Source organism: Trifolium pratense, linkage group LG7 (assembly GCF_020283565.1).
Source record: "Trifolium pratense cultivar HEN17-A07 linkage group LG7, ARS_RC_1.1, whole genome shotgun sequence".
In the NCBI taxonomy this organism is placed as follows: domain Eukaryota; kingdom Viridiplantae; phylum Streptophyta; class Magnoliopsida; order Fabales; family Fabaceae; genus Trifolium; species Trifolium pratense.
This window is the reverse complement of record NC_060065.1, coordinates 49,082,412-49,097,060: the sequence shown is the minus strand read 5'-3', so window position 1 is coordinate 49,097,060 and position 14,649 is coordinate 49,082,412. Positions and strand designations below refer to the sequence as shown.

At 31.4% G+C, this 14,649-nt stretch overlaps 1 protein-coding gene and 1 pseudogene across 1 annotated transcript; one reads left to right on the top strand and one right to left on the bottom strand.

Annotated features, from left to right (window-relative positions):
- On the bottom strand, positions 1-2,306 carry LOC123900110 (transcription factor WER-like). The gene is made up of 3 exons (XM_045951429.1): positions 2,049-2,306; positions 1,822-1,951; positions 1-590 (listed from the first exon to the last, which is right to left on the bottom strand). Exons 1-3 carry the CDS (start codon positions 2,179-2,181, stop codon positions 86-88), a joined length of 768 nt encoding a protein of 255 aa, XP_045807385.1. The 5' UTR covers positions 2,182-2,306; the 3' UTR covers positions 1-85.
- Positions 2,307-5,286: 2,980 nt separating this feature from the next.
- Positions 5,287-10,776, top strand: LOC123893575 (annotated as a pseudogene).
- Positions 10,777-14,649: the final 3,873 nt, after the last annotated feature.

Sequence of the window (14,649 nt, the reverse complement as noted above, 5' to 3'; positions counted from 1 at the left end):
TATTATTTAATTTTTTTCTATTTCTATTTTTTTCAATTATGTGCATGACCAAATTAAATGTTTAGTGACCATACAAGTATTCCTGTTATTCTACACTGCTCCAAAGTTCTATATCGTACTTAGGACTAAAGTATTCATGTTCACACCCTGCAGGAAGTAATATAGCTTCTTCACTTGGATGGACATAAGTACTCTCTATCATATATGGCTCTGTCCAGAAATTTTCACTCACAGCTTCCATGTATTCATTCATAAAAGGAATGTCATTGTCATCAAAAAGAGAATTTTCATATGATATTTTGGTAGCTGCACTATCCATTGTTATGCAAGAAAATTCACTTGAAGATGATTTTGAAGAAAGTGGATTTGAGATATTGGCACTACTATTGTTCTCTAATACACAATCAATTTTACTGGCTTCAGCTTCCATTGTAGGGTGATCATTTGACTCTGAAACTTTGGCTTTTCTTGTTCCACATTTAGCGTCTGACATACTATTTTTCATAACACGTTTTTTCAAGATAGTGTGCCAGTAATTCTTTATCTCGTTATCTGTTCTCCCTGGTAAATTTGCAGCAATCACGATCCATCTGCACTCATAAAAATTTAAAATATTAATAAGTGACAACGCATTATAATTTAGTTATATCCTTCTACATTAGAACTTGGACCCCTAGGTCACAACATGAAGAGTTTTATTATGTTGTTGCAACAATAACATATCCCGGTTGAGACTATATCAAATAACTTTATATATGTTTTCCTCTGAGGACTAATGCTATGTATTTCGAACTTCAGTTCTACGTATAAAATATTATATACGTACTAATTGAGTTAAGTTCACGGAACTTTTATATATGTTTTCCTCCGAGGTATTTTTCCTATCGCGGATTAATGGACTTATGACTTATGAAGTTATGAGAGATTTTTTTCCTTCTTTTTCAAGGACGACTTAAAGTTCTTGTTTTGGTTGTCTTATCTTTTGGCCGATCCTTATTATAATATGTTTGCTTTATATATCATATTCATGAAGGAAATTCACTTTCCCTCTAGCTCCTACAAAATAGAGATGAAATATGTCAAAATCTTAGGTACGTTAGATGTGTGTGTTACATTATAGAATTACTTGTAACTTTTGAGTGAGAGTATTGTAGAGTGATAAATAATTTGTGGTCGAGTTATAATCGTGGTAATGTTATTTGTGATAAGAATATATTACTATGTCGAAATGTTTATGTAGATATTATATATGCAAGAATTAATATATTACTATGAGGAAATGTTTTTTTTTTGTTGATTTGGCACACAACTTTATGGGTAATTTTTTTTTTACGTAAATTAGATATGTTTTACGCACAATTACATAAATTAATCCCTCAATTTTCATGGGACTCAAATGTGCCACGAACTCTCCCTAAGAATTTTTAATCTTCAGTACTCTTATATATTTTTGGCAAAATTACACTACAGGTCATTTATCTTATTTTTTTGTAACACTTTGGTCCTTTATTTTTTTTTTGTAACACTTTGGTCCTTTATCTTTTATTTGTAACACTTTAGTCCTTTATTTTTTTTATTTGTAACATTTTAGTCCCTTTTTTTGTAACAGTTTGGTTCTTTATCTTGTTTAATTTGTAACACTTTGGTCCTTTATTTTTTATAAATAAATAAGATACGGATCAAAGTGTTACGAAAAAAAAGATAAAGGACCAAATTGTTACAAAAAAAAGATAAAGGATCAAAATATTACAAAAAAATAAGATAAAGAACCTGTAGTGTAATTTTGCGTATATTTTTTAAAGTGAGAGGACATGTTGATACCTATTACCCAATTTTTGGTGAAGTTTAATGATAGTTTCTTCTTCTTGTTGACTAAAGTTCCCTCTTTTGATACCTGGCTTTAGATAGTTCAACCACCTTAATCTACAACTCTTCCCACACCTTTCAAGACCTGAAAACAATTTCCATATGTTTAAACATAATACCACAACATAGTACATAAACCAAAAGAAAACCAATTTGCACATTTCATAAAGCTAGATATATACCTGCAAATTTAGGTAGTTGGCGCCAATTCCAGCAACCATACCTAGTAACATAAGCAATCAACTTTTTGTCTTCCTCAGTTGTCCAAGTGCCTTTTCTCAATCCATTTTTTTCACAAAAAGAAGTTCTCATCATGTTCTCTCTAGCAATTCTATTTCTTAGTATGAATGTGTGGTGGTTGTGTGTGGTGTCTTATATATTAAGAGAGAATATAATTGGAAGAGAGAGTGACATAGACATACATGTGATGTGTCTACTATTCATTCTCTTATATGTTACAATGACCACAAGTTTTCGATGTCTAACATCAAATGTTCGTACGTAACATATGCGTTCACAATTGTGTTGCACGATGTCTAGTTAATCGGATACTCTTTCTCTTTCAAATTAAATTATAAGTTGTTTTGAGAAACAAAAGTTGTCTTAATAAAATCTATTTTCGTGATAAAATATAAGTAAAATTCAATTTTTTTTTTTTGAATCATTGTATATAGATCAAATACATTAATTAATTAATTATGCAATGAACTTTAAAAAAAAAATGAATTTTACTCCTATTTTGTCACGGAAAGAGTAAGTCATTTTGCTATACAGAATGGTTTAGCGGCCCAGTTTTTTATCAGTTTGTTTTTTGTTCTTTTTGTAATTATTTTAGATATATATTATATTTAAGTTTGATTGGCTGTTATAATAAATAAAAAAAGGCTAAATTAGACGATTGGTCCATTAACTAATTTACGTTACAAATTGGTCGTTTAACTAATTAACGTTACAAATTGATCACTTAACTTTAATTATGTTTGTCATATTGGTCATTTCCGTTAATTTTTCTAAAGAAACGTTAACTTTATCTTCAGTCTAAAGAAAGATGCTTGGACTCATAATCATATTCTTTAGCACACATGATCATATTACTTATGAATAAATCATTTATGCATACATATAATGAATAACAGAAAGTAAAGTTAACGTTTTTTGAGTACAATCGACAAAAATGACTAATATGACAAACACAATTAAAGTTAAGGAATCAATCTATAATGTTAATTAGTTAAGGGACCAATATGAAACCAATAAATAAGTTAAGGGACCAATTTCCCAATTTAACCTAAAAATAGTTGTTTTACTCTATTTTTTTATTCTTTAATTTATTTTTCACATATCATTAATGATTATTTTGTAAAATAATCCGAAATTTATCTTTTTCTTACGATTATTTAGAAAGTCTGTATTAATGTTTCTCACTTAGTGGATCAAATTATTTATATATTGTGGTTTTGGTTCATAGGCCGATTAGGAAATAATATAACTATTTTCTTTTCGGAGTGGTGTAACAATCACTAGTTTGCTTTCAATTTAGCTACAATTCATCTAAAGAGATTGACCTTGAATTATAAAGGTTAAGTATTCCTTATACCTCTTATAATTCAACTTTTGCTATAAAAAAAAATATGAGATGGAGGTTATACAAAAAAAATGATGAGATGGAGGTGGGTTTTCTTTTTTGTGATCATAAAGAATCCTTAATAGTTAATAGTAGTACTAGTTTCTATATTTGACCACATGAAGTCCACAAGTTTTGGATCTCCGCCTAAATTAATGTAGGAAAATGTGCTCACAATTAAATCGTGTTGCACGATATCCTAATTTTGTTGTGATTATAAAGAATATTCCTCAACATCTATGCACAGACGATATTGGAACAGTCTAGATCCATAATGACAATTATAAATCGTGTCATCTGTTCTGTGAGTTTAGCTCAGTTGATAGGACATTGTATTATATATAAAGGGGTTCGGGGTTCGAATCCCGGTCATTCCATTTATCCACCTTAAAGGTGGAATTTCTAGCTACTAGACTACTTGATAAAAACAAAAAACAAAAATCGTGTCGTTTATAATTGGCTTTGGCACTTGTAAAAATAGTTGGTTTGTTCTATGAGTAGATAGAGACATTACATTTAATATTTAATAATATATGAAAAATGCTTGATCCAGCGAAAGATTGTATCATGAAATCTAGCGAAACATTTTCATTGGCTGCATACCCGTGTTTTCCGCCAAAAGTTGACTAAAAAATTACTAATTTTTTTATGTTTTATTCTAAAAGTTTGACACGTGTTTGTTTGGGGAATTCACGAGAGAAAAGTTTCGCTATACAAATATATAAAGATTGAGATACGAATATTTTTTTTATTTATAATGAGCTGGGAATCGAACCCAGGACCTATAGCGTACTACCCAAACACCTCACCACTAGACCAAACCTAGTGACTTAATTGAGATACGAATTCTAGTTTAGCACATCCATTTACTTACTTTAAAATGTAAAATCAACCATACTATCTGCACAGTATGCTGAGTTGTTGAAATTGCACGACCATGTGTCCATACTAATTATTGGAAAAAACTTGCCAATTTATTTTCTCCCTAGCAAATCTTGGTTTTCATACAATAAAAAATCACATGATTTTATTCTATAAAAATTTATGTTTTATTTTTAATCTCTAATGACTAATTTGTATTTATTTTAATGTCAATATTATAACCCTTTCATATTTAAGATTTTGTAATGAGACAAAATAAAGGGAAGGGTCTAGAAACTGCTGAGTCAGCAAATGAGGATTGGAGGGTCCCACAAGAGGCAACAGAAAATCTTTCTGTTAAGCTTGATGCAAATTATCAAGGAAGGCACAAGAATAGTAGGAATTGCAAAGCCAATATCACACTAAGGGATTTCCTCCCACATGGGTAGTATATATAGTGAACTAAGAGTTTTTTTTTTTTTTTGATACATAGTGAATTAAGAATTATTTCTCATTTTTATGTGAATTGTGAAGTTTGTTAGTCTCTCACTCTAAACTCTCTATTTTCACATCTTGTATCCTTCCACTCACTATAGAGTTGGACTTGTTTCTCAGAAAATTCAATACAATTTTCCTTATCTTTATCTTTCAATTTTACACTTGTTATAGATTTGTCCATATTATATATAAACCGTGGTTCAGACCAATTCATATCTGATGTGGAACTTCTTAATACACCTCTCACACCTGATATTATTGGGTTTTGTGCGTGGATATAAAGGTTAGCCCGATATTAGGGACTAATAACAAAACATAAAGATAGGTACACCATTGAAAAAAATTAAAACTGAAATCTTTCAAATTATAATTGAGCCAACTCCACTATAAATTCTTGTCATCCTTAAAAAATATCTACATAAGAGATATCATAAACAATGTATTTCTCAAGTTCCTTTAATATATTTATTTTCTCTTTGATTGTGTGTTTGGTCATTTCTGAATGTCACACAGATGATAATTCTAATGTTAATGCTAGCCAGATCATATCAAAACTAGTTATTGATGCAAGTTCGGGAAGACATGTTCCAGACACACACTGTTTGGAGTATTTTATGAGGAGATTAATCATGCAGGAGCTGGGGGATTATGGGCAAAGCTTGTCAATAATAGAGGTTTTGAGGCAGGAGTAGGTTCCAATGTTCCCTCAAATATTTATCCCTGGAAAATTATTGGAGAGAATCAATTATCCATTGTCGTATCAACTGATCGTTCCTCTTGTTTTGAGCGTAATAAGGTTGCATTACGCACGGATATTCTTTGTCAAGGAAAATCTTGTCCAGATGGTGGTGTTGGTATCTCTAATCCTGGTTATTGGGGCATGAACATTGAAAAAGGGAAAAAATATAAAGTAGTGTTGTATGTTAGATCACTTGGTCCAATTAACTTACAAGTTTCATTTATCGGATCCGCTGACGGTGTAAATTTGGGATAAAAAAACATAAGGGCTCATGGACTTAATGTTACAAAATGGAGTAGGGTGGAAAGAACTATTAAAGCTAGAGGTACGAATCATAATTCAAGTGTACAGATAACAACAAAAACAAGAGAGGTATTGTGGTTAGATCAAGTGTCAGCTATGCCTTTGGATACATATAATGGTCATGGTTTCCGAAGTGATCTTTTTAAAATGGTGGTAAATTTGAAACCAAAATTTTTAAGGTTCCCCGGTGGTTGTTATGTTGAAGGAGATCATCTAAAAAAATGCTTTTAGGTGGAAAGATATGGTTGGACCATGGGAAGAGAGACCTGACCATTTAAATGACATTTGGCATTATTAGAGTGATGATGGACTTGGTTATTTTGAGGGTCTCCAACTTTCAGAGGATCTTGGTGGCGCATTACTTGTATGGGTGTTTAATAATGGTATTAGCCACCATGATGAAGTTAACACTTCTTCAATTTCACCATTTGTGCAAGAAGCTCTAGACAGTATTGAGTTTGCTCGAGGTTCTACCATGTCGCGATGGGGTTCTCTAAGAGCTTCCATGGGACATCCTGAACCGTTTGATTTGAGATTTGTTGCTATTGGAAATGAAGATTGTGGTAAATTATACTATGAAGGAAATTACATGAAATTCTATGAAGCTATAAGACATACTTATCCTGATATTCAGATTATCTCAAATTGTGACGGTTCTGTACATCCATTAAATCACCCGACAGATATCTATGATTACCATATTTATACAAATTCTAAAGACATGTTTTCCAAGTATACCAAGTTTGATAATTCACCTCGATCCGGTCCAAAGGCATTTGTTAGTGAGTATGTTGTTTGGAAGGAAGATGCTGGTGCTGGAAGTCTTTATGCAGCTATGGCTGAAGCTGCATTCCTCATTGGAATTGAAAAGAATAGTGATGCAGTCAGCATGGTTGCATATGCACCCCTCCTTTCAAACATAAATGACAATGGGTGGAAATCAGATGCAATTGTTTTTAACTCTTATCAGAATTATGGAACTCCGAGTTATTGGCTCCAACAACTCTTTATTGAATCTAGTGGAGCAATCTTACTCAATTCAACTCTCCAAAATTCTTCTACCTCAAGTTGCATCAGTAATTCAGTATAAAAATTCTCAAGATGGGAACAATTATGTAAGAGTAAAGGTAGTAAACTTTGGTAAAGCCACCGAGAACTTAGAGATTTTAATAAACGGTTTAAATACAAATGTGCAACCGTATGGTTCATCAATGGTGGTGCTTACATCCAACAATATAATGGACGAGAATTCCTTCTCAAAGCCAACGATCTTCACTTGGAAATGCAAGCAAGGACATGAATATTAAACATCCTCCTTATTCGGTTACATCGTTTGATCTATTAATTTAAGATACTATGGTGGAAAAAAAAAACTTCAATTTTTTATGGAATGTTTGAATGTTGGTTTTTTTTAAAAAAGAATGGGAGAAATTTATCTTTCCTAGATGAAATTTAGGGTGAGATGATGGTACCTCAATTCAAGGCGGGGAAGACTTTAGTGCTAAAAGAGGACTTACAAAAGAATTTGCATTCGTCTTCCTCCAAAAGCACTAGTGGAGTCTGAACACAAAACTTTTATATTTCTCAATTCAAGAAATTATATATTTATTTTATTTTATAAATAAATTATTATCATTATTACCTTTGAGATAATCTAATTCTTGATATGTTCTTTCTTATTATTTTTTTAACATTTGTATCTTTTATATTTCTAGCATATAAATTTTTATTTAAATTTTTGTTTGATTAACACATTATCATGTTTTCTATTTTTGATAAATTTTAAAAGAATAAAATACTTAAAAAAAATTATACTGTAATTCGTAGAGATTAAAAAAGGTCTTCATTTTTTTTTTGGAAACATAATGATATTTAAAAAATTGTTAAATCTTTAAAAAAAAAAGTGACTTTTATCATATCTAACTTAAAAATCAAATCCATAAAAAGAAAACTTAAAAATCAGGATACCTTTGGTTTACCAAAAAACTTAAAAATCAAATATTTGACTATTTTTAATTAATTAACGGTGCAAAAAGTTTTCCTAAATAAAATATCACCATATTTGCGTCAAATTTGCATTTGAATATTACTCTTTTTTTATAGTCTGTCTTATACTTTTCACAACTCATGACAATGTCACAATAGTTAATTTAATGCCAAAAGTTTAACTCTTATTCATAAATCATTTGTTTGACTGTTCTACTGCCATCAAATTTTCTATAGTTTCTCCATTGAAGTTGCTCATTGAAGACACAGCCATGTTCAATACAATGAAGCCATGTTTCTGGCTTTATCTTCTCAACCTCATCTTCTCTTTACAGTCCAATCTTTGCCATGCAGCTATATCTACAATCTCTGCAAACCAATCTCTTTCTGGTGATCAAACTCTAGTCTCTGAAGGGGGAATCTTTGAATTGGGTTTTTTTAAACCAGGTAAATATTCTAACTACTACATAGGCATGTGGTACAAAAAGATCAGTGTACAAACAATTGTTTGGGTAGCCAACAGAGACAACCCTGTTTCTGATAAAAACACTTCCACCTTAAAAATATTAGCTGGTAATTTAGTTCTATTCAATAATTCAAAACAAGTTTGGTCAACAAACATGAGTTCTTCTAATACTGGTTCTGTTGTAGCTATTCTCCTAGATAGTGGAAATCTAGTTTTAAGAAATAGGCCTCATGATGATGTTGCAATAGATCCTCTATGGCAGAGTTTTGATCACCAAACAGATACGTTTCTTCCGGGTGGAAAAATTAAGCTGGACGAGAAAACAAAGCAACCTCAATATCTTACTTCATGGAAGAATAATGAAGATCCTTCAACGGGTCTTTTCTCTTTGGAACTAGACCCAAAAGGAACAACTTCATATCTTATTCTTTGGAATAAGTCTGAACAGTATTGGACAAGTGGACCTTGGAATGGAAGTATTTTTACCCAGGTTCCTGAGATGAGGTTAAATTACATCTACAATTTTTCATTTGTGTCGAACGAGAATGAGAGCTATTTCACTTACTCCTTGTATAACCCTTCCTTTCTATCTCGGCTTGTGATGGATGTCTCAGGACAGATTAAGCAATTAACATGGTTGGAAAGTACCCAACAATGGAACCTCTTTTGGTCACAGCCAAGAGGACGATGTGAGGTTCATTCTTTCTGCGGTCCATTTGGGAGCTGTAATGAGAACTTGAATCCAAGTTGTATTTGTTTGAGAGGTTTTGAGCCAAAGTCGGTGTCTGATTGGAATCTGGAGGATTACTCGGGTGGGTGTGTCAGGAAAACAAGTTTGCAATGTGAGGATAACGAGGGGTTCCTTGCAATCCCCAACATGGCATTACCTAAACATGCACAATTTGTGGGGTTACGGAATGCAGCTGAATGTGAATTTACTTGCTTGAAAAACTGCTCTTGCACTGCTTATGCATATGATAGTAATGGATGTTCAATTTGGATCGGAGACCTCATTAATCTGCAACTACTGTCTTCTGATGATGGTAGTAGAAAAAATTTGTATGTCAAACTTGCAAAATCAGAATTCCGTGATGCTTGGAAAAACAGTTATCGGGCTAGGGTGATTATTGGTGGTGTTGTGGGAGCAGTTATTGGCATAGGGATACTCTTGGCCCTTCTATTATTTGTTATGCATAGGCGAAGAAAGAGAATGCTTGCAACTGGTAATCTCTTGGAGGGTTTTATGGTGGAATTTGGGTACAAGGATTTGCATAATGCAACTAAGAATTTCTCCGAGAAATTGGGAGGAGGAGGTTTCGGTTCTGTTTTCAAAGGAACGTTAGCTGATTCAAGTGTGGTTGCAGTGAAGAAGCTGGAGGGTGTTAGCCAAGGAGAGAAGCAGTTCAGAACAAAAGTGAGTATAATAGGGACAATGCAACATGTTAATCTTGTTCGCCTCCGTGGATTCTGCTCAGAAGGTACCAAAAGGTTGCTGGTTTATGATTACATGACAAATCGTTCCTTGGATTTCCATTTGTTCTTGAAGAAGGATTCTTCTGAGGTGTTGGACTGGAAAATGAGATACCAAATTGTTCTTGGAATTGCATGGGGACTAATTTATCTCCATGAGAAATGTGAAGATTGTATCATACACAATGATATAAAACCAGAAAACATACTACTTGATGCTGATTTTTGTCCAAAAATTGCGGACTTTGGTCTAGCTAAGCTAATTGGACGGGATTTCAATAAGATCCTTACAACAATGAAGGGAACAAGAGGCTATCTTTCCCCGGAGTGGTTATCTAGGGCTGCTATCACAGCCAAATCTGATGTTTACAGCTATGGAATGATGCTCTTTGAGGTTGTATCAGGTAGGAGAAACTCTGATCCATCTGCAGATGGCCAAGTTACTTTCTTTCCTACCTTGGCTGCAAAAGTAGTTAACCAAGGTGGTAGTGTCCTTAGCCTTTTGGACCCTAGGTTGGAGGGAAATGCTAACATTGAGGAGGTGACTGAAATGCTAAAAGTTGCTTCTTGGTGTGTCCAAGAAAATGAAACTCAGAGGCCAACCATGCGTCAGGTAGTTCAAATTCTTGAGGGGATATTGGATGTGAATTTGCCACCAGTTCCAAGATTCAATCACTTGTTTGTAGATAACTAAGAATTTGCTTTTCCTACACTCACCCTCGCCCCATCTAAATTCACAGGTTAAAAGAAATGTATGCCTCAACAACTTCTCATATAGCTAGCTTAAGTCTTTGACAAAAAAACTAGGATGGCTCATAGTCTCTGTTGTTATTTATTAATGATAAAAAAATCTGCCATCTTTTGATTTTATTGTAATGTAAGGTTTATGTTAGATATTATTAGATATGTTAGATATGATGCTATTATATATTAAGGGCAGCTTAGTCCTTTTAGCATCTACTCCCTCCGGTCATTAATATAAGAAAACATTCACTTTTTAGATACATTGAAACGTTGATGTAACTAGACTATATCATAGACTAGATACATCAATGTTTCAATGCATCTAAAAAGTGAATGTTTTCTTGTATTTAGGACTAGAGAGAGTATTATATATACTCTTTGTATCTCTTGAATATATTATACTAAGTTTTGTACTCGGTTTATTTAAGAAAGACCGGAAATCTTGTTCCGAGACAGGAATGACCCAATTAGCATAAGAAAAGGAACTATGTCAAAGAAGGAAGTGATCATAAAATTTTCCCCCACCATCAAACATGATCAGAATGGAGCACCAGTATTACAAAGGAAGCTTCAGAATTCCATGACCACTAAATATACTAGGAAGCTCTGAAATCATAAAATAGCTATTTGGAAGTTTGGTTCAAACACTAAGAAAGTTTTCTTTAGAAAACTAGCATCAAAATGTTTTCATTAGAAAACCACTCTGTTAGAAAGCTTAGATCTTCAATTCATTAGAAAAGTTTTAAACAAACTAATATGTTGCTCGTGCCTTTTACGTTTTTAAGCAAGTTATGTTGCTCGTGTTATTATATTATAATAATAAGATTGTCTATACTACATTCATATATTGTAATACTTAATATGCAGAGAACAAATACTGCATTAACAAAATACAATCATGACTTCGTAACAAGTTTGGGCCTAATGCAATCACATGAACATAAATTCTTTCACTATAAACCATACTAATGCACGCAATAAGCAAACATTAGATGCTGAATGTGAAAACAAATAACAATTACTAGTTAATAATGATCAGAGAAGATTATTGAATCAAAGAGCTAATGATATTACTACCTTTGAAACGAAATTAGTGCAAGGTGATGCAGTTGCAGACATGGTCTGTTCCGGCCAGTGCAAGATGAGAGTGATGTTTTTCACACAATGAGAGTTAAATCCCTGACTCTTGCGTATAGAGGAAAATTCGATTGGGAGAAGAGAACTCACCTTATATGCCCCAATAAATCCACCGACGGAGATTAATAACCACCGTAGAAACTACATACCTATAACATGATAAGGAGCACAATTTGTAGATAAAAAATATGAAAATAAATTGAGCTGGACATAACAACAAACACTTTGCAGGCAAATGAAGAATGAAGTATCAATTAATAACTTTGCTTCAACTTACATGTGGTGAGTAGAGCACAAGCACAATGCACATAGATACTTCAGCATGGACTTTCTTAATGTGCTACAGAAGAGCTTATTGTGCCTTAGTTTTGGTTGGTGGAAGCAGCTTATGTGCTTAATTGAAAATTGGTAGACTCTTTTAAGTTTTAATTAATTTGCAGGTTAATGTTTCTAATCAATGGATTTGGAATATTGATCCTTTTGACGGTTACTCGGTCAAAGGAGCGTACAAGTTTTTAAATAATGAGTTTTAGGTGCTTCCTTTGATGCATAATGAGATATGCCTCTATTTTTGCGCGGAGATTACTTAGCAATCGGTTTTTAACAATGGATAATTTAAGAAGGTGTATTGGATTGAAATTTTAAAGTATTTTAAAAGACTGATAATAAAATCTTGTGGTATTTGATCAAAATTTTTACAAAAGTTAAATAAGTCTTATGGTATTTAATTAAGATAATTAAGATTTCTTTTTAGGCAACAAAATCTCTTGGTATTTAATTGAGATTTCTCATCACGTTTACAATATGGTGAATTCTTCGGTACACATATTATGTGGATGTGTACCGGTACATCGCTGATGTGGTTAACAAGTAATATAGTAATTAATGCAGATTTGTCAAAAAAAAAATTAATGCAGATTTTGTTTCTTTATTAAGTTTTTTATATTAACCACTACTTTTTAATATTGGCAAATGTATTCTTCCACAATAAAACAAACCATGCATCATATCTTTCAACTTATATATAATTTTCGACAAATTCAAATATTTTAATATTATTCTAATATCTTATAAATAATATTATTTTAGTATTTTGTATTTTCTTAAAAATTAAAATATGATTTTAATAACTTTTTTAATTATTCAAACAAAAAAAACTTTTAAAATTATTAATATGATTGATCCAACTACGATTTTAATATTTCAATATTATTACCTTTCAATTTTTTTAATATTATTAGTTTATAAAGATTAATATTCATTTACCACCTAATCATTAGTGCATATAATTATTAAAAAATATTTATTTTTTAGTAAAAAAAACTTAAATTTTTTAATATGTTTATATATTTATTGTAATATTGTTAATTTTTAGTGATTCGTTATATTTTACAGGGTTAAATAAGTTTGTTATCGATACAAAATTATTAAATTTAATTTTTCATCTTCATAAGAAAATGTCATGTTTTGATCCCCACAAAATGTTTATGCATGCAATTTTGGTCATGTTGTAACGTTGATGTATATTTCTGATGATTTTACAAATATGTATAGCACATTATAAAAAGTTTGTCCAAAAGTAAGGAGCACAAAATTTGATTTCTAGGTCAAAATATTCGTTACTTTTATCTTGATGTTTTGATTTACAAAATTCATATTTAATTAGTCTCATATTAAAAAATACTAAAGTTTTGTAAATGAACTTTTGACATTATTCTAGACATGCTTAATTGTCGAAATTCAAATTCATAAGTTATTGTTAGTCCAATTAAGTGATATTGAACGACTTGATTGAGAAAAATTGAATTCTTTAATAAAGTAAGTATAATTAGTTAAGTTTGTATATGAACTATGTTTCATGTTGAAGGGTTTGATCTAAAATTTTTTATTTTTGTTGACACAATTGACATTATTAGTCGAGACTTAATAGTCATTTCATTTGAACTATGTTTTTTTTAAGTCATAGTTAATCTAACTAGTTGAGGTTGAATTGTTTGATTTTAGAATTTGAATTCTTAAGTGTTTCTCATTCCCACTTGGTCAAGTTGAATAGTGAGATTGAGAATGTTTGATCTCCTTAGTTCCTTTCAGTCTAATTGGTTGTGACTTAACAATCATTTCATAATAACTAGGTTTCTAGTGTAATAGTTCGTCCAACAATATGAGATTGAACTATTAGCTAGAATGTTGAAATTCAACTTTTTAAGTGTTTGTCATTTAAATTAGGTCAAGTTGAATAGATTAACTGAGATGAATTGATTCCCTATGTCACAATTGAGAAAATTAGTTGAGACTTAACACTCATTTAATATGAATTACGTTTCTTGAGTCATAGTTAATCTAACTAGTTGATGTTGAACTGTTACATTGTCGACATTTAAATTCTTAAGTGTTTTACATTTCAATTTGGTCAACTTATTTCTTTGGTTCTTGTCGTTAGAATTGGTAGCAACCTTTTTTTTTTTGAAAACTTGGTATCCGGCCTTAGGTCCGACAGAATTGGTAGCAACTTAATAATCATTTTCTGATAACTAGGTTTTTGATTCACAGGTAATCCAATTAGTTGACATCGAAATATTATATTGCTAAAAATTTAAATGTCATGGGTCTCGTTCCAATTAGGTGGTATTGAATTGTTTGAGAAAAAAATTAAAATCAAACACGTACAATACAACTGAAGTTGTCCTGTCAAGTCCCTTAAGTTTTAGCATTTTTTTTTAAGAATCACACACTACATGAAAACCTCAAATTTCTAATAAAACTTGTTGAGAGCTTAAGTAAGTAAAGCCCTCAAACTTATTAGGGGCTTCTATGGTACATATGAAAAAATTCAATCTACTGGTACATATGAAAAAATTCAATCTACTAGTACATTAGATCGATTAATTAATAATTATTTATTAAATAAAAAAATTAGTTGCCGATTATTGTTATTCAGAGATAATAATTTCATAA